This window comes from Dendropsophus ebraccatus, chromosome 10 (genome assembly GCF_027789765.1).
Source record: "Dendropsophus ebraccatus isolate aDenEbr1 chromosome 10, aDenEbr1.pat, whole genome shotgun sequence".
In the NCBI taxonomy this organism is placed as follows: domain Eukaryota; kingdom Metazoa; phylum Chordata; class Amphibia; order Anura; family Hylidae; genus Dendropsophus; species Dendropsophus ebraccatus.
In genome coordinates, this window is record NC_091463.1 from 102,809,507 (window position 1) to 102,828,046 (window position 18,540).

The window sequence follows — 18,540 nt, forward strand, 5'->3', positions numbered from 1 at the left end:
AGATGATGGGTGCAGGAGAGATGATGGGTGCAGGAGAGATGATGGGTGCAGGAGAGATGATGGGTGCAGGAGAGATGATGGGTGCAGGAGAGATGATGGTTCATGTCTTTGTTTGCTTTGTGGCATGTTGTGACAAGTGCAAGAGTAAAGTTGCATGAAGGTGTTTCCTTAATATTGTATATTGCCTTATAGGTCAGTATGCAAGGTATCTGAGCAGGAAATGAGGCAGCAATGGAAGGAGGGGGCACCATTTTAGTTATGTAAGTGCTTGCTGCACATTTAGCAGCTCCATCTCTAGATTACCTCAGGCCATAACATGCTGTATTATTTGTTTTGCATGTATATCCAGTTGTGCAGATCCAGCCAATGGTATATGTGGTTATTTCCTAGGTAGAACTGATCTGTCATAAACTGATGATCCCTATTTTTCCATGTGAGCTCAGCTCCTTCCATCATCCACTTTGGGATTGTCCAAGCCAACGGGGTCCCAAAACTTGGCCATTAGGGTTGGGTTTGGGTGCAACTTTTGGTTTATTGAGAATGACACCCCTTGAAAAGTGGTCCTGTAGGTGGTCTTCTATAGAGGTGGTCTTCTACAGAGGTGGTGTACTATAGGGGTGATCCTCTATACACGTGGTCTTCTACAGTGATGGTCTTCTATAGAGATGGTCTTCTATAGAGGTGGTGTTCTATAGATGTGGTCTTCTATAGATGTGGTGTTCTATAGATGTGGTGTTCTATAGACATGGTCTTCTGCAGGAATAGAGGTGGTGTTCTACAGTGGTGGTATTTTATAACAATGGTCTTCTACAGTGGTGGTGTTTTATAACAATGGTCTTCTACAGTGGTGGTGTTTTATAACAATGGTCTTCTACAGTGGTGGTGTTTTATAACAATGGTCTTCTACAGTGGTGGTGTTTTATAACAATGGTCTTCTACAGGGGTGGTGTTCTTTAGGGATGGTTTTCTATAGAGGTTTTATTGTATAGTGTTATTTGCCCCCTGCGACTTAATGAGGGTCCAAGTATGACTTCAGCCACCCGGTGTTCAAGCACAATGGGCTGACTACTCCATGAAAGGAGCCTTTTAACCCTTTACTTTACATAAGTGCATTGTGTTTATGAGACTGCGTATGCCTCAGGCCCTGAGGATGTGAATTGCTTCCTCCAGGTCTGGGCCTCTGTGATAGCTCCAGATCCTGTGTGTCCTCTATAGGAGCGTTCTGCGTCTATGTTTCATCATGGCCGCCTATCTGGTGCCTCGTAATTAACAAGTGTCTGTAAAGTGCAGAATGAAGTGGAGGATGTGACACCTGAGATCTGCGCTCATTATACGTCCGGCTTCCTGAGGTTTTCTTAATACGCCGGATCCAAAGTCATCAGCCCGAGAGCCCCTTATAATTCAGTGCGCAGTACTTACACGAAGCAGGTGATGGCGAAGGAGGAGCGGCGCAGAGCGGACGCCATTAGCTTCATGAGACGTGCCATTCCGCTGGTAAACTCTGCTGTGCCGCAGTCTCATCTAATATACGGCTGGAGAGGAGGCCATACCGGGCTCTTAAAGAGGAAACAACTTCATTAGCTTTTGAGGGTTTTACATAGATTAGAGCAGGGATGGGGAACCTTAGACCCTCAAGCTGCTGCAAAACTACAATTCCCATCATGCCCGGACAGCCAGAGCGAAGCATAACAACCTATTACCGGTGATGTGTCACATGGATCGGGCCCTCCCGCCGGCCCCACTCCCATGTATACTGCTTATAACCTTCCTGGTCAGTGATATAATAATAACATACAGTAAGATGGAGTGTGAGCTCCTGCGCCTCCGTCTCATGCAGCCTCCGCACTGTATGACAGCCGGGCCCCGGGGCCCCTGGGGGAGGGTGACACCAGCCATAGGCCCAGCACACCCCGGTGATAGCACAAGCTCCTATAAGCGTCTCAGCTTGCTATAGTCACACAATGTCATCTTCATTCTAATGAAATCGCACATGACGCCTCCGGCAAATTTTTTTATTTATTCCTGTTCTTTTCCCGATGATGCATCGCTGCTCGAAAGCCATGACAAATATGTGCCGTGAATTGTGGAGAATGTGTGGAGACCGGGATCACACTCTCCAGGAAAACCAGCTCCTATTTAAAGGGACCCAGATCTAGTGCAGCGCGCAAAGGGTTAATGCAGTAAGTCCTGGCAGCTATAGGGCACGGCCCCTATATATCTATACAACATATATATATATGAAGCAAATAATAGAGCTGTATAATTATTGGCTTCATATCATTGATATCTTATACTCTGGTCACCGACTAAGCTGCAGGGTGGGAGGTCAGGTAGACGCTGTATACCACCATTGGGGCTCATATAGCTGATTCTTATGTGGGAGCCAACTGGCCGAGATCTGCTGATGATATCATGATGTCATTATAGGCCTGATGAGATCATCACCGCCACAGGGGCAGTTCACTCACTTAAAGGGGTACTCCAGAGATTTGTTTTTTCTTCTTTCAAATCAACTGGTTTCAGAAAGTTATATAATTTTGTAAATTGCTTCTCTGTAAAAACTCTCCAGTCCTTCTCAGCTGCTGTATGTCCTGCAGGAAGTGGTGTATTCTCTCCAGTCTGACACAGTGCTCTCTGCTGCCACCTCTGTCCATGTCAGGAACTGTCCAGAGCAGCAGCAAATCCCCATAGAAAACCTCTCCTGCTCTGGACAGTTCCTGACATGGACAGAGGTGGCAGCAGAGAGCACTGTGTGAGACTGGAGAGAATACACCACTTCCTGCAGGACATACAGCAGCTGAGAAGTACTGGAAGACTGGAGATTTTTTTTTATTAATAGAAGTAAATTACAAATCTGTATAACTTTCTGAAACCAGTTGATTTAAAAGAAAAAGATTTTTACCAGAGTGCCCCTTTATTAATACTCAATATCCAATAATACAATCCAGAGTTGTGTACAACACACGGTATCTCACTATTGTGTCGCTATCTCCCAGTGATCAGTAGAGCAGAGAGTGACCACTTACCCTGCGGTTCACCACGCGCTGCCATGGCTTCCTGTGCTGGGGAGATGGCGGACGGTTTGCAGAGTATACAGTAACCCTTGGAGGGTTTTACCGTCCTTAATGCAGAAGGGGCGGAGGGCGAGAGGAAACCTGCAAGTGCAATAAATTATTAAAAATGTAAAGTCCTAAGTCAATGGAAAGTGGCCAGATGTATAATACAACTAATACTGATTACACTGAGCTATAACAACAACAACAATAAGTAATAATAATAATAATAATATTAATAATAATAACATCTAACAATAACAATAATCTATACACTGACAGGTAATATTTACATCCAATCTTCCTTCCTCTATAAACAGGATCCATAAACAGCTGCAGCGCCCCCTGCAGGCCATCCCACACCCCCTGAGCAGTCTATAGGTATCTGTCTCCTCTGTAATAATGGTGTTATTGGCGGCACTGTATATTTGGCAGCGGTGGCGGCCATCTATCATATATCATTACTGAGAAGTGATATTTCTCTTTATCTCTCTGTTCCGCTGTCGGTCGCCAATTTCCAGCATGGACAGAAGGCGACAGGGGGCAGCGGGCAGGTAGACATCACTCGGCGGGGAGGTGGGCTGACGCCACAGGCTAATTTCACACTGAGCTGGCTGAGGCCCTGGCTCTATAGACTCCTATACATTTACCTCCTGGAAGCGTATAGAGAAAATAGCTACATGACCAGGATGGTTAGAGGCCGAGGACGGATGAGGAAATAATAAGATGTGGCAGAGCTGAGGCTGTCATGGAACCTTGTCCGCTGTCAGAACTCTAAGGAGGATTGGAAGTATATAAGCAGAGAGATATCTCCATGAACTGCACCAGTCACTAACTCCACTCTGCTTCACCTGTAGGATACAAATGAAACCAATAAAGGGGTCATTCTGCCAAAATGTTTTTATTCAAAATTAATTAGCTTCAGAAAGTTATACAGATATGTAATTATGTATTAAAAAAAAAATCTCCAGTCTTCCAGTACTTATCAGCTGCTGTATGTCCTGCAGGAAGTGGTGTATTCTCTCCAGTCTGGCACAGTGCTCTCTGCTGCCACCTCTGTCCATGTCAGGAACTGTCCCGAGCAGCAGCAAATCCCCATAGAAAACCTTTCCTGCTCTGGACAGCTTCTGACATGGACAGAGGTGGCAGCAGAGAGCACTGTGTCTGCCTGGAGAGAATACACCACTACCTGCAGGACATACAGCAGCTGATAAGTACTGGAAGACCGGAGATTTTTTTTTTAATAGAAGTAAATTTCAAATCTCTGGCACCAGTTGATTTGAAAGAAAAATGTTTTGGTGAACCGCCCCTTTAAGCTATTTTCCTCTACGAATTAATTATGTCTTCTATGACCCACGGCTCCATCTAGTGGCTATAGATTCATAAAAACCTCTGTGCATGATAATTTTGTGCATGCTGGGAGTTTTAGTTCTTTAACAGCTGGAGATTGACAGGTAGGTTATAGTTCCAATATTAGTATCTGCATAGTGACAGCGCCACCTAGGGGTGACATATTTGTGATAACAGGCAGGTGGATTATATATTAGAATCCTGCACAGTGACAGCGCCACCTACTGGTGACATATTAGTGATAAAAGGTACTATGATTAGACGCTAATGGAGAGCCTTTCCTTTCATCTGCTCCATTTGTATTTTTATCGTATACTTTATAGTATGACGTCCATTTGCCGGATAATCTCATCATTATAAAAGCATTACATAAGGAGCAGCAATTACCCGAGCGCGTTCCATCTGCATTCATGGCTGTAGCTGCGGCGGCGACGTCCGCTCCGGCCCTGGATGCAGCACTAGATTACCACTTCATTAAGATTCCCGCTAGGAGGACGAGTAATGAATTCTATATCGCTCAATTTATGCAGTTATGTTAATGGATTCATATATGAGCGCTATAGGGACGGGGAGCGGATAGAGACGATATAGGATGGATGGCGGACGTGACTGCTGGATATCCAGACTATTGTATCTGGGGACGTAGCCCAAGCACCATAGTGACTGAGGGGCCCCCATCTCTCCAGGGCCCCCACTACCCTATATAATAGCACATACTATAATAGTCCTGGATGATGATGTCACAGATCCCTCATTCTTACGATGCTACATTACATGATGTCACCCCCAGGTTCCATCTATAGCTGATCACTATAGGTGCGGGGGGGGGGTTACACCTGGATTTATCCCGTCTGTCATTACTCCATTAGGTTTCCCTGTATTAGCGGGGACCTTACTGCCAGCTCAGCAGATTTGTCTCCTCGGCCACAGCCCTGACCCCAGTGGTGGAGAGAACACCCGTCCCAAGCTATTCCATTCCATACATCAGGACTACGCGTTTCAGGCTATTCCATTTCATACATCAGAACGACGCGTTTCAGGCTATTCCATACATCATGACGACGCGTTTCAGGCTATTCCATTCCATACATCAGGATGACGCGTTTCAGGCTATTCCATTCCATACATCAGGACTACGCGTTTCAGGCTATTCCATTTCATACATCAGGACGTCGCGTTTCAGGCTATTCCATTCCATACATCAGGACGACGCGTTTCAGGCTATTCCATTCCATACATCAGGACGACACATTTCAGGCTATTCCATTACATACATCAGGACGACGCGTTTCAGGCTATTCCATTACATACATCAGGACGACACGTTTCAGGTCTAGCTTAGTGACAATAAACCTATTTGATTTCCTACCACAATACGACGCGTTTCAGGTCTAGCTTAGTCTCTTTATTAGGTCAGCTACAATAAAGCTGTGTGACTCCATATAGCTAGCCAGGGACCAGCCCGGTACTATCCATAGTATATTGGACATAAAGGGACTGAAACGCGTGGCCTGCAAACCTTTACACAATGACTATGAAGTGGTAGTGATATTCAGCAGAGAACATAGCCCCACTAGATGATCTCGGGAGGAGATATACACTTCCACTATATTAGCGTTTCGAGCCTTCTGTGTGTCCCCTGGGGGCCACAATGGGCGTCTTTGTGATGAGAGCCATTTTGTAGGATGCAGAGATTCAAACGTTACACGGTGGAGTCGTCTCTTCTTTGCAGAGTCCTGCACAACATTCTTGTCTCTAATTACCGGGGGAAGTAATAAGCGCGGTGGCGGCGGCGGCACGCGGGCTTCTCCCCGGGCTCTAACAGGATAAGACGCTGCTGGTTGGTAAATGAGATATTGTATTTCAGGAAAGGTCACTCCTGGCTCGGCTTTATTATCTCGGCTCGGCAGCCTCCTCCCCGACAATGGTCACACTTAGATTCTTCGATTAATCAGCCTGGATGGGCCGCTCCTGCGCCCGCGCCTCCTTCACCTTCCGTCCCTGATTATCTCCCATCCAGACTTGTTGATGCATTTGCTGAATTTATTAACCGTCCGTCCAGGGAGCAGCTGATTTTTTTTTTCCTAAGTGGAAGCAGCTGCAATTTTTTTTCTGGCTTTTATTTATTTTTTATAAACGAGGTATTAATCTGATAAATGAGTTATATGCCGCCATGATGTAGCGGCAGGCGGGGGAGATGGCTGGACGCCTGCAGATTACGCGGCCTCCATGGCACCGTGCCGGCAGGTTGGAAGATTTTAGAGGATTTTAGTCATTTTCTTCAGAATCTGATGCTGTAAATAAAATGAGTTCAGGAAATAAATAACTCGTCTTATGCAGAATTTGTTGCATCAGCTTCTTCTGATATAGGGAAGGTATTAGGACTCGGACTTTATTCCAGGACTGGTCGGCTCTATATGTGTAACATGGCGTCCTCCTGTATTGTCTCATATACAGCAATTTCTGGTCTCTTAAAGGGACAATGTATGTCATGTGTTGCTGGCCAGCACCAAATTACACTTTTCCAGGATCCTTCCTCCATCACTCCATCATGTGTCTAAGCGGTAAAGGCCATTTGGTTCTTACTGGAAAAATCTTGGTTTTCCAATCAAGCGTCTGAAGAGATTAGGTCAGACATCCAGGTGCTGTAAAGTCCGGAGCCCCGACATACTGTGTCAGTAATCTAAAAAGGCTTAGGATATCCCACTGACCTATCAGGTTTGGGTGGCGGAGATGGAGCGAAAACCACACAGATCCGCCACACCGCATGTTTCTTTAGCAATATCATACAACCATAGCGCCTGTTAAAAAAAAAAAAATCTTTCAAATGAACTGATGGCAGAAAGTGCCAGAAATTTCTAATTTACTTCTATTAAAAATCTCCAGTCTTCCAATACTTATCAGCTGCTGTATGTGCTGCATGAAGTGGTATATTCTCTCCAGTCTGACACAGTGCTCTCTGCTGCCACCTCTGTCCATGTCAGGAACTGTCCAGAGCAGCAGCAAATCCCCATAGAAAACCTCTCCTGTTCTGGACAGTTCCTGATATGGACAGAGGTGGCAGCAGAGAGCACTGTGTCAGACTGGAGAGAATACACCACTTCCTGCAGGACATACAGCAGCTGATAAGTACTAGAAGACTGGAGATTTTTAATAGAAGTAAATTACAAATTTCTGGCACTTTCTGCCACCAGTTGATTTGAAAGAAAAACGTTTTTGGTGAACAATCCCTTTAATGGCCGCAAAACATTGTGCAGGAACTGTAAAGCCATAAGCCATTCCACCTCACCCATCCGTGTCCATCACTTCCATTCAGCTGGACTGATGTCATCTGTTCTATGTAGTCCACAGTATTTTGGGTGAGTGCTGTAATAGAATCACCCCGACCACTCCGCTCCGAGATCCCGGGATGGGTGATAATATCTATTAGATGTGCCGTCCATTTCCTTATCATGGATAATAATGTATCTGATTGTATCCGATGAGCAGCTGTGCTCCATGTATCACCTGTAAGGACAAATACCAGGAGAAGCCTCACATACAAGTTATCTGAGAAGGAAAGGATGACTCCGATCACAGGGAACACTACGATTCCTCATAGACCTCACTTCCCTTATTACATTGGTAGAAAAAGCTGGAAATTAAAACTATTTTTGGCCAAATGTACAGATAGCAACAAAATGAAGACGAATGTAAGAATGTGAGGATATTACAGGCGTTTAGAATGGTAGAGAATAGAATGTATCCCCCAGTCCCCCCATACTCACCGCCCGGCTTATCGATCATCGCCATGGACACGCTTCTCGCCTTCTCCTCATTTATTAGATCGGAATCTTCCGTCTGATCTTTTTGTGTTTAGACCAGAATTGGTAACTGTTGAGTATTGATGTTTTGGACGTTGTCGTCTTCGCCACCCCTGAAATGTTAATTGTATGCTAATGCCCTTTTACCTCTGAACTTGGAGCCGCATCGACACGTTCACAATTAGCCTCATTGGGGGATTGGAAGCAATTAGTTTGGAAGCAGATTGTGGTCACATTGAGCGTCCTTTGCGGTCTCTGGTGATCCATATGTGATCAGTTTCCTTTTTACTCTGGGTCAGAAATCTAAGTAAAAACCTCCAGGTCTCATGTTCGCAATTTATATGTTAATGGCGTTTTTGTAAGAATTTTTGCCTTAAAATTGATTATTTTTGGCGTGAAAATTTTGTGACACTTTACTCTGCCTGAGCCCATATAAACCCAATGTGACATGAATCGACCAAAGGGCAATGGAACTCCAGGCGGTAATCTTAGGTGGAAACAATGCAGGTCAATATATCTTATTTTGTTTCTTGTTGATAGTTAGAACAGAAAAATAATAATAATAATAATAATAATAATAATAATTTTCTATTTGTTTTTTTTCATGATTTTCTATACATTTGTGACCTGCAGTACCACTTTTCACCACTGCTGTTAGTGAATATTTTCTGTAGAAACTAATGCAACAGCGCCCCCAGCTCTGTGTCAATTTTCTAAATAAATTTGCAATAGATTTGGAAAAGAAAGCAACAATAATTAACCTAAAATATTAAAACTTAAACAAAATATATAATCCAAGCTACAATATTACTATAAATACAAAATAGACAATACAACCTCTTTAAAATTTAATATCCATTAGGTAACTACCTTGTTGATTATTAGAATAGACGGTTCTGGTTGCTTTTTCCCTTCTCAGTTTTCCCCAACTTTTGGCTCTCCATATGATGCTAAACCACAACTCCCAGCATGCTAAGAGGTGATAGGTTAGAAAACCTTGCTATGAATCTTATCAGTGACTTGCAGTACCACTTTTCACCACTGACATCAGTAAATATTTTCCATAGACACCCATGGAACAGCGCCCCCAGCTGTACAGCTCACGTCACTTATGCAGTAACTATGGAATAAATGTCACCCACATATAGCAGACGGCAATAATCGCCCCACAATATTACTATAAATACAGAATGTGATATCTATGACTGTGCTGCCGTTCAGAGCTGGTAGTTTACGATAAGAATTCACAATTCCCTCAATGGAAAATGTGATCAGTATTCCGTGTAAACCAGCAGTGAGATTTTGTTTCTATGTGTGCAGTGTATTATTATTCAGTGGGATTGTAAGACATCTAAATATATTGCTTGTTCATTGCCCGGAGCAGTGAGATCATCGATGTATTATACATCATGTATGGCTGACGCCCATCTCACAGCTGGGAGGACTCAGGATTACTCAATCCTTTCCATGTGTCCTATGAACTGAAGCAAATCTGTGAAAGGACCTTGTACATGAAGCTTTGAAGTGTAATAGTTTTCAGGATGATGATCTCTCATAGAGTTCTGCATCAATAACTCCCATCATTGTAGATAATGCTGCCCGGCTGGATGGCATGTGCTGCCCGGCTGGATGACATGTGCTGCCCGGCTGGATGACATGTGCTGCCCGGCAGCAGGTGATAGCCACTTAGCTTACATTCTGTATTGAGGCTGACAGAAGTTACGATGGTTGCTCAACTCTATCAGTTCCTGACCACTTAAAGGGTTAATACATAATGGCCGGCGTTCATGTGCTGCTGGGATCACTGTGAAGTTACACATTGACTTTCTGGTCTGGTCTAGAACTTGTGATATTAATAATTTATAGGGTATTTATTGCTTCCCAGACTGCATTATTCCGGGATTGGATGCGGCTGTCAGAGGGTTCTGGTGCTACCATGAAGTGTCGGATACTGGAACTGTCCAACAAGGGCAAAGGGGCTCAGTCATTATACTGAGAGGGTAAAGTAGGCGATCAGTTATTATACTGAGAGGGTAGAGTAGGCGATCAGTTATTATACTGAGAGGGTAGAGTAGGCGATCAGTCATTATACTGAGAGGGTAAAGTAGGCGATCAGTTATTATACTGAGAGGGTAGAGTAGGCGATCAGTTATTATACTGAGGGGGTAGAGTAGGGGATCAGTCATTATACTGAGGGGATAGAGTAGGGGATCAGTCATTATACTGAGGGGATAGAGTAGGGGATCAGTCATTATACTGAGGGGGTAGAGTAGGTGATTAGTCATTATACTGAGGGGGTAGAGTAGGTGATCAGTCATTATACTGAGAGGGTAGAGTAGGTGATCAGTCATTATACTGAGGGGGTAGAGTAGGCGATCAGTCATTATACTGAGGGGGTAGAGTAAGGGATCAGTCATTATACTGAGGGGGTAGAGTAGGGGATCAGTCATTATACTGAGGGGATAGAGTAGGGGATCAGTCATTATACTGAGGGGGTAGAGTAGGCGATCAGTCATTATACTGAGGGGGTAGAGTAGGGGATCAGTCATTATACTGAGGGGGTAGAGTAGGGGATCAGTCATTATACTGAGGGGGTAGAGTAGGGGATCAGTCATTATACTGGGGGGGTAGAGTAGGCGATCAGTCATTATACTGAGGGGATAGAGTAGGTGATCAGTCATTATACTGAGAGGGTAGAGTAGGGGATCAGTCATTATACTGAGAGGGTAGAGTAGGCGATCACTTATTATACTGAGGGGGTAGAGTAGGGGCTCAGTCATTATACTGAGAGGGTAGAGTAGGCGATCACTTATTATACTGAGGGGGTAGAGTAGGCGATCAGTCATTATACTGAGGGGATAGAGTAGGGGATCAGTCATTATACTGAGGGGATAGAGTAGGTGATCAGTCATTATACTGAGGGGGTAGAGTAGGCGATCAGTCATTATACTGAGGGGATAGAGTAGGCGATCAGTCATTATACTGAGGGGATAGAGTAGGGGGATCAGTCATTATACTGAGGGGGTAGAGTAGGGGATCAGTCATTATACTGAGGGGATAGAGTAGGGGATCAGTCATTATACTGAGGGGGTAGAGTAGGTGATTAGTCATTATACTGAGGGGGTAGAGTAGGTGATCAGTCATTATACTGAGAGGGTAGAGTAGGTGATCAGTCATTATACTGAGGGGGTAGAGTAGGCGATCAGTCATTATACTGAGGGGGTAGAGTAAGGGATCAGTCATTATACTGAGGGGGTAGAGTAGGGGATCAGTCATTATACTGAGGGGATAGAGTAGGGGATCAGTCATTATACTGAGGGGGTAGAGTAGGCGATCAGTCATTATACTGAGGGGGTAGAGTAGGGGATCAGTCATTATACTGAGGGGGTAGAGTAGGGGCTCAGTCATTATACTGAGGGGATAGAGTAGGGGATCAGTCATTATACTGAGGGGGTAGAGTAGGCGATCAGTCATTATACTGAGGGGATAGAGTAGGTGATCAGTCATTATACTGAGAGGGTAGAGTAGGGGATCAGTCATTATACTGAGAGGGTAGAGTAGGCGATCACTTATTATACTGAGGGGGTAGAGTAGGGGCTCAGTCATTATACTGAGAGGGTAGAGTAGGCGATCACTTATTATACTGAGGGGGTAGAGTAGGCGATCAGTCATTATACTGAGGGGATAGAGTAGGGGATCAGTCATTATACTGAGGGGATAGAGTAGGTGATCAGTCATTATACTGAGGGGGTAGAGTAGGCGATCAGTCATTATACTGAGGGGATAGAGTAGGTGATTAGTCATTATACTGAGGGGGTAGAGTAGGTGATCAGTCATTATACTGAGAGGGTAGAGTAGGCGATCAGTCATTATACTGAGGGGATAGAGTAGGGGATCAGTCATTATACTGAGGGGATAGAGTAGGTGATCAGTCATTATACTGAGAGGGTAGAGTAGGGGATCAGTCATTATACTGAGAGGGTAGAGTAGGCGATCACTTATTATACTGAGGGGGTAGAGTAGGGGCTCAGTCATTATACTGAGAGGCTAGAGTAGGCGATCAGTCATTATACTGAGAGGGTAGAGTAGGCGATCACTTATTATACTGAGGGGGTAGAGTAGGCGATCAGTCATTATACTGAGGGGATAGAGTAGGGGATCAGTCATTATACTGAGGGGATAGAGTAGGTGATCAGTCATTATACTGAGGGGGTAGAGTAGGCGATCAGTCATTATACTGAGGGGATAGAGTAGGGGATCAGTCATTATACTGAGGGGGTAGAGTAGGTGATTAGTCATTATACTGAGAGGGTAGAGTAGGCGATCAGTCATTATACTGAGGGGGTAGAGTAGGTGATTAGTCATTATACTGAGGGGGTAGAGTAGGGGCTCAGCTCATAGACCACCAGTGATGTGGTATTAGACATGTCCTATCTGAACTTCCCCTTTAAGGCAAAATTTTAACAAAGTTAAAGAGAAATCAGATTTGATACTTTTGTAGTTAAAAATTAAAACATTGCTAATTCCTTCGTTTTGCACAAATTTATAGTCTGTCAGTTCAGATTATCTGTTCACCTATGTGATAATGAATGGAGCAGACCCGACGAGGAGCAGAGGGTGGAGTGTAAGATAAATCCTCTGATGGTAGAAGAAAACCCACAATTATTTCTCTGTAATATTTTAGATCCAGAACGATTCCACCATGACAGCGACCACCACCATGACAGCGACCACCACCATGACAGCGACCACCACCATGACAGCGACCACCACCATGACAGCGACCACCACCATGACAGCGACCACCACCATGACAGCGACCATCACCATGACAGTGACCATCACAGCAACCATAACCATGACAGCGACCACCGCCATGACAGCGACCATGACAGTGACCGCTACCATAGCAGCAACCATCACCATGACAGTGACCCTCACAGCAACCATAACAGTGACCACCACCATGGCAGTGACTTACCACCATGAAAGCAACCACACTACTATGACAGTGACCATTACCACCTTGAAATTGACCATCACCACCATGACAGCAACCACCACTACTATGACAGTGACCATCACCTTGATAGCAACCACCACCATGGCTATGGCCACCATTATAATGTCACTCACTGGCTTCTAACAAATCCCCAAAATGATAAGAATCTATGCAGTTACATTTCCTGGGGGATTCCTCCTATTGTTCCCCCCATGTGTCAGTCTTTCCTGTAGCTCTAGCATTGTATTCCCAGACCATGAAGATCAGGACGGACACAATTTGGACTGGCCCTTTAAGAAGTACAGAAAATCCTTAGTGTAATGAGCCCGGCGAACAGGTGTGGAGTGACGGGACGGCTGCGCTGAGCTCTTAAGTCATTGGAGGCTGTGTGTTTTCCTAGCAGCGCTGACTGGCAGTAAACGTGCTGGAGCTCGCCTCCGGACCCCCGGCACAGGCGCAGGGTGGGCTTCATGCTGCTTGTATGAGATCTGTTGGCAGAGTGACAGGTTGAGTCTGTGCACAGACCACTGACAAGGTTAATGTGGGTCACATGTGGTATACGGCGAATACTGCAGCCTACCTGCGAGCGCAGCCTGAACATGTCACGTCTGTCAGGAGCCGCCGCAGGATCGGGGAAATATCATCAGAAAACTCCAAAAATTCAACCAAATCACAGGAAAATGTTTGAAGTTTTTTTTTTTTTAAAACCTTTTGTTATTTTTGTGAATTGTATCTAAAAATGATTTCTGTTTTTTATCTTTCTTTACTTTTCTCTCATTGTGACTTGTGAGGCTCGTCCGCTCCTTGTATGTGATCAGTATCCTGAGCCAGTCCTATGTGTGAGAGGCCAGTGCTGTATGTGTCTGGTCCTCCTCCTCCTGTGCAGGTCCTGGCACCTTCTGGGACAGCAGATCAGGGCATGGTGCCAGGGCTTTAGATGCCTCCTATAGCCGCAGCCAGATGGCAGGCCAAAGCAGGATGACAGCAGAATTGTGAATGCAGCTCTGGAGGGGATTGTAGTTAAATGTATAATGTAACTCAATCAGTAGACGATAAGGAGGGAAAAGTATTGACAGTCAGAGAGAAAATGTTTGTGTAGAAAAGTAAAAGCAGAAGCCATAGAAATCCCCAGTGATATTAGGCTGATGAAGTGTCATGAAGTGGAAGCGGAAAGTCTGATCGATGGGATTCACTGATTCTCCTCTTATTTCTAGAGCAAAAAAATCTGTTATGTCACATTTTATTTGACTTCCATAATCTGACCGCCCCCCCATCCCCTTCTCTCCCTCTCCTTCTCTCCTCCTCCTCCTTCTTCCTCTCTCCTTGTCTCTCGCTATCTCCCCCTCCTTCCTACTATTGTCTATTCCTCTCATACACCTTATTTGCCCCCTCCTTCTCTTCCTCTTCCTTGTGTTACTTTTTATTGCTTCTTCTTTTTTCTTCCTTTTCTCTATGTATCAGTCTCCATCTCCATCCTCCTATATCTCTCACTCTTTCCCTAACTCTCTGTCTCTAATTTCATCATTTGTGACTCAACTCACTTTTTTCTTTCTTACTTTCTCTTCCTACTCCTCTTTCTTCTCTCTTCCCTCTGTCTTTCTTCTCTCTCCCCCCTCTTCCTTCCTCTTACATTTTTCTTCCCCCTTCTCTTCCTTTGTCCTTCTCTCTCTTCCCCCCTCGGTTCCTCTCCTGTTTCGCTTCTCTTCCCTTGTTCTGTCTCTCCCTCTTGCTGCTTCTTCTTCTTCTTCTATCTCTCTCTTCTCCATTCCTCTCCCATGTCTCTACCTCCCTCTTCCTTCATCTTTTCTCTCTGTCTTTTTCTCCCCTTCCTTTTCCTTTCTCTACAATCTCTTTCCCCTCTTCCTTCCTTCCTTTTACCTCTCTCCCTTCTCCTTCCATCCCTCCCTTGCTCTTGAACCTCTCCCTCTCCTCCTCTTCCCCCTCTTTGTCTCTTTTCCCCTCCTCTATCTTTCCCTTCTCTTCTTTCTCCCCCTTCCTCTCCCTTTGCCTTTCATCTCCCTCCTCCTCTTCCCTTTCTCTCCCACTTCCTCTTCCCTCCTCCCCTATCTCTCTCTGTCTCTTCCTTTCTTTCCCCCCTGCTTTTCCCTCTCTCCCACTTCCTCTTCCCTCCTCCCCTATCTCTCTCTGTCTCCCCCTCTCTTTCCCCCCTGCTTTTCCCTCTCTCCCCCTCCTCTTCCTTTCTCCTCCTATCTGTCTTTCCCTTTTTCCTTCTATACCCCACCTCTTTCCTCTCTCCTTCTCTCTCTCTCACTTCTCCCCTCTTCCCCTCTCTCTCCCCCTCCTCTTCTCCCTCCCCACTTGCCCCTCTATCACCCTCCTTGCCTCCCCCCTCTTTCTTCCTCTTTTCCCCCTTTCTCTCCCCCTCCTCTTCTCCCTCTCTCCCCCACTTGCCCCTCTCTCTCATCCTCCTTGCCTCTCTTCCCCCTCTCTCTCCTCCTCTTCCCACTCTCTACCATCCTCCTTGTCTCTCTCTCTCCCCTCTTCCTTCCTCTTTTCCCCCTCTCTCTCCCCCTCCCCACTTTTCTCCTTTTCTCAGACTTTGGAGATTGTGTAGTGTCAGGATCTCACCCCTTCCTCTTCTCTCTTTCTCCCCTCTTGCCTCTCTCTCCCTCCCTCCATCCCACCCTCTCCCCCTCCTCTCCCTTGCCCTTACCCCCTCCTCTTTCTCCCCCCTCTCTCCCCCCCCCCCCTTCTCTCCTTTTGTCAGACTTTGGATGAGATTGTGTAATGTCAGGATCTCACCCCTTCCTCTGCTCTCTCTCTCTCCCTCCTTCCCTCTCTCTCCCTCCTTCCCTCTCTCTCTCCCTCCTTCCCTCTCTCTCTCTCTCTCTCTCTCCCCCCCTCTTTCTCTCCCCCCCCCCCCACTTCTCTCCTTTTGTCAGACTTTGGATGAGATTGTGTAATGTCAGGATCTCACCCCTTCCTCTGCTCTCTCTTGCTCCCTCCTTCCCTCTCTCTCCCTCCTTCTCTCTCTCTCCCCCCCTCCCTCTCGCTCTCCCCCCCCCCCTCCCCCCCCCCCCCCCCCCACTTCTCTCCTTTTCTCAGACTTTGGAGATTGTGTAGTGTCAGGATCTCACCCCTTCCTCTTCTCTCTTTCTCCCCTCTTGCCTCTCTCTCCCTCCCTCCTTCCCTCTCTCTCTCTCTCTCCCTCCTTCCCTCTCTCTTTTCCCCCTCCTCTTTCTCCCCCCTCTCTCCCCCCCCCCCACTTCTCTCCTTTTGTCAGACTTTGGATGAGATTGTGTAATGTCAGGATCTCACCCCTTCCTCTGCTCTCTCTTACTCCCTCCTTCCCTCTCTCTCTCCCTCCTTCCCTCTCTCTCTCCCTCCTTCCCTCTCTCTCTCTCCCCCCCTCTCTCCCCCCCCCCCACTTCTCTCCTTTTGTCAGACTTTGGATGAGATTGTGTAATGTCAGGATCTCACCCCTTCCTCTGCTCTTCTCTTTCAGACTGAGAACTATTCATTCGATACAAACTATGTGAACAGCCGAGCACATCTGATTAAAAGGTACGGATCTCCTTTCATTGCTTCTGAAAATCGATTCCTTCGGCGGCTGCTGCGGCCGCCGCTCACAATGGCTTCCCTCACTACTAACACATTCTTGTTGCTCCATTAGTATTTTTTGTAAACTGAACAAATGAATAATGGAGGTAAAATACTAAGGTGTCCGTGCTCCAATATGGCACTGAGGAGGTTAATGCTCGCCCGCACTCCACGTATAATAGACAAGACATGACTTAAAGGGAAATTAAAGTATTACTGCAAAATTCCCCAATAACCTCTGGACCATGACCATTTCCCAGCAGGCATCATCTCTAGCCGGGGGGATGACACACTTCTTGTTCCCGTCATATTCCAGCAACTGATTGGCTGAGAAGTACAAGCCGCACATGACCCCCCCCCCTTCTAAACCAATCAGTGGCAGTGACAAAGATCACGTGATATCCAGAGGTGGAACCCAAAGCTTCTCTGAACAAGAGGCCCCACCAGCTCAGTACCTGCCGCCCTACATGGGGCAATTGACCATGTGGGCTGCGCAGGCCTCTGGCCCATAGATCTCCATATCCTGCGTAGATAAAAGGATAGACACTGCTGTCACTCCAGGGAACCAGGGTGTGCTTTATCTCCGGACCCCTATTTCATTTCCTAATTTGGGGGCCCACGTGGCCAGGTAGACATATGCCCATCAGTAATAATAATAATCTGCCATAGTTGTGCCCAGTCAAAGCAGTCTTTGATCTTGTGCATCCACTCTGTCTGGGTGGCAGCTATGGCGGATCATCCATAATAGCGGTGTTATAGCTGCTGTTGCTTCAAGTGTTGTGTCCTATTTCAGCTTATGGCTACCGTTTGGACACTGGGTACAATGGATCCAGCTTGGTGCATTTGGTGTTCCCATCTGGGACATCTGAGGATAACCCTACCTATGTGACCCCTCCGGATAACCCTACCTATGTGACCCCCATCTGGATAACCCTACCTATGTGACCCCATCTGGATAACCCTACCTATGTGACCCCCTCCGGATAACCCTACTTATGTGACCCCTCCGGATAACCCTACTTATGTGACAACATCTGGGAAATATCTGGATAACCCTACCTATGTGACCCCTCTGGATAACCCTACCTATATGACCCCTCCGGATAACCCTACCTATGTGACCCCATCTGGGGCATATCTGGATAACCCTACCTATGTGACCCCTCCGGATAACCCTACCTATGTGACCCCTCCAGATAACCCTACCTATGTGACCCCTCCGGATAACCCTACCTATGTGACCCCTCCGGATAACCCTACCTATGTGACCCCTCCGGATAACCCTACCTGTGTGACCCCTCCGGATAACCCTACCTATGTGACCCCTCCGGATAACCCTACCTATGTGACCCCTCCGGATAACCCTACCTATGTGACCCCTCTGGATAACCCTACCTATGTGACCTCTCCAGATAACCCTACCTATGTGACCCCTCTATACGTCTGCACTATTTTTTGGTGACTTTGTGACTCTTCATCGCTGAGCACAAGATACATTGTTTCCTCTTAACCCTTGACCTTTTGGGAGGGCACGCCACCTTTCTACAGCTTCCAATAGCTTATTATTAGATTATTATTGTTGGACTACAACTCTCAGAATGCTCGGGTTAAATATAACAATGAAGGTATAGAAAGTGCATGGTAGACAGGGCAGGGGGGCCGCCGTCCTTCCTGTGTGAATGGTCTTGTTGTTGTCTCCTCGCTTGGTGACTGTGAATGGTGGAGGAGACGGTGTAATAGTCCTGTATAGAGGAGGTGTAGTATAGCAGAG

At 46.1% G+C, this 18,540-nt stretch overlaps 1 protein-coding gene across 4 annotated transcripts in view; it reads left to right on the forward strand.

Moving 5' to 3' along the window:
* The window catches only part of PCDH19 (protocadherin 19), a 144,804-nt gene that overhangs the window by 59,770 nt on the left and 66,494 nt on the right, over positions 1-18,540 (forward strand). For 3 of the 4 annotated variants that reach the window (XM_069985720.1, XM_069985721.1, XM_069985722.1), the window contains exon 3: positions 16,675-16,733. The exons of the other annotated variant lie outside the window; for it this stretch is intronic. In XM_069985720.1, coding sequence (XP_069841821.1) covers positions 16,675-16,733 — 59 coding nt within the window. The remainder of the gene's footprint in view (positions 1-16,674; positions 16,734-18,540) is intronic. 4 annotated transcript variants of the gene reach the window in all.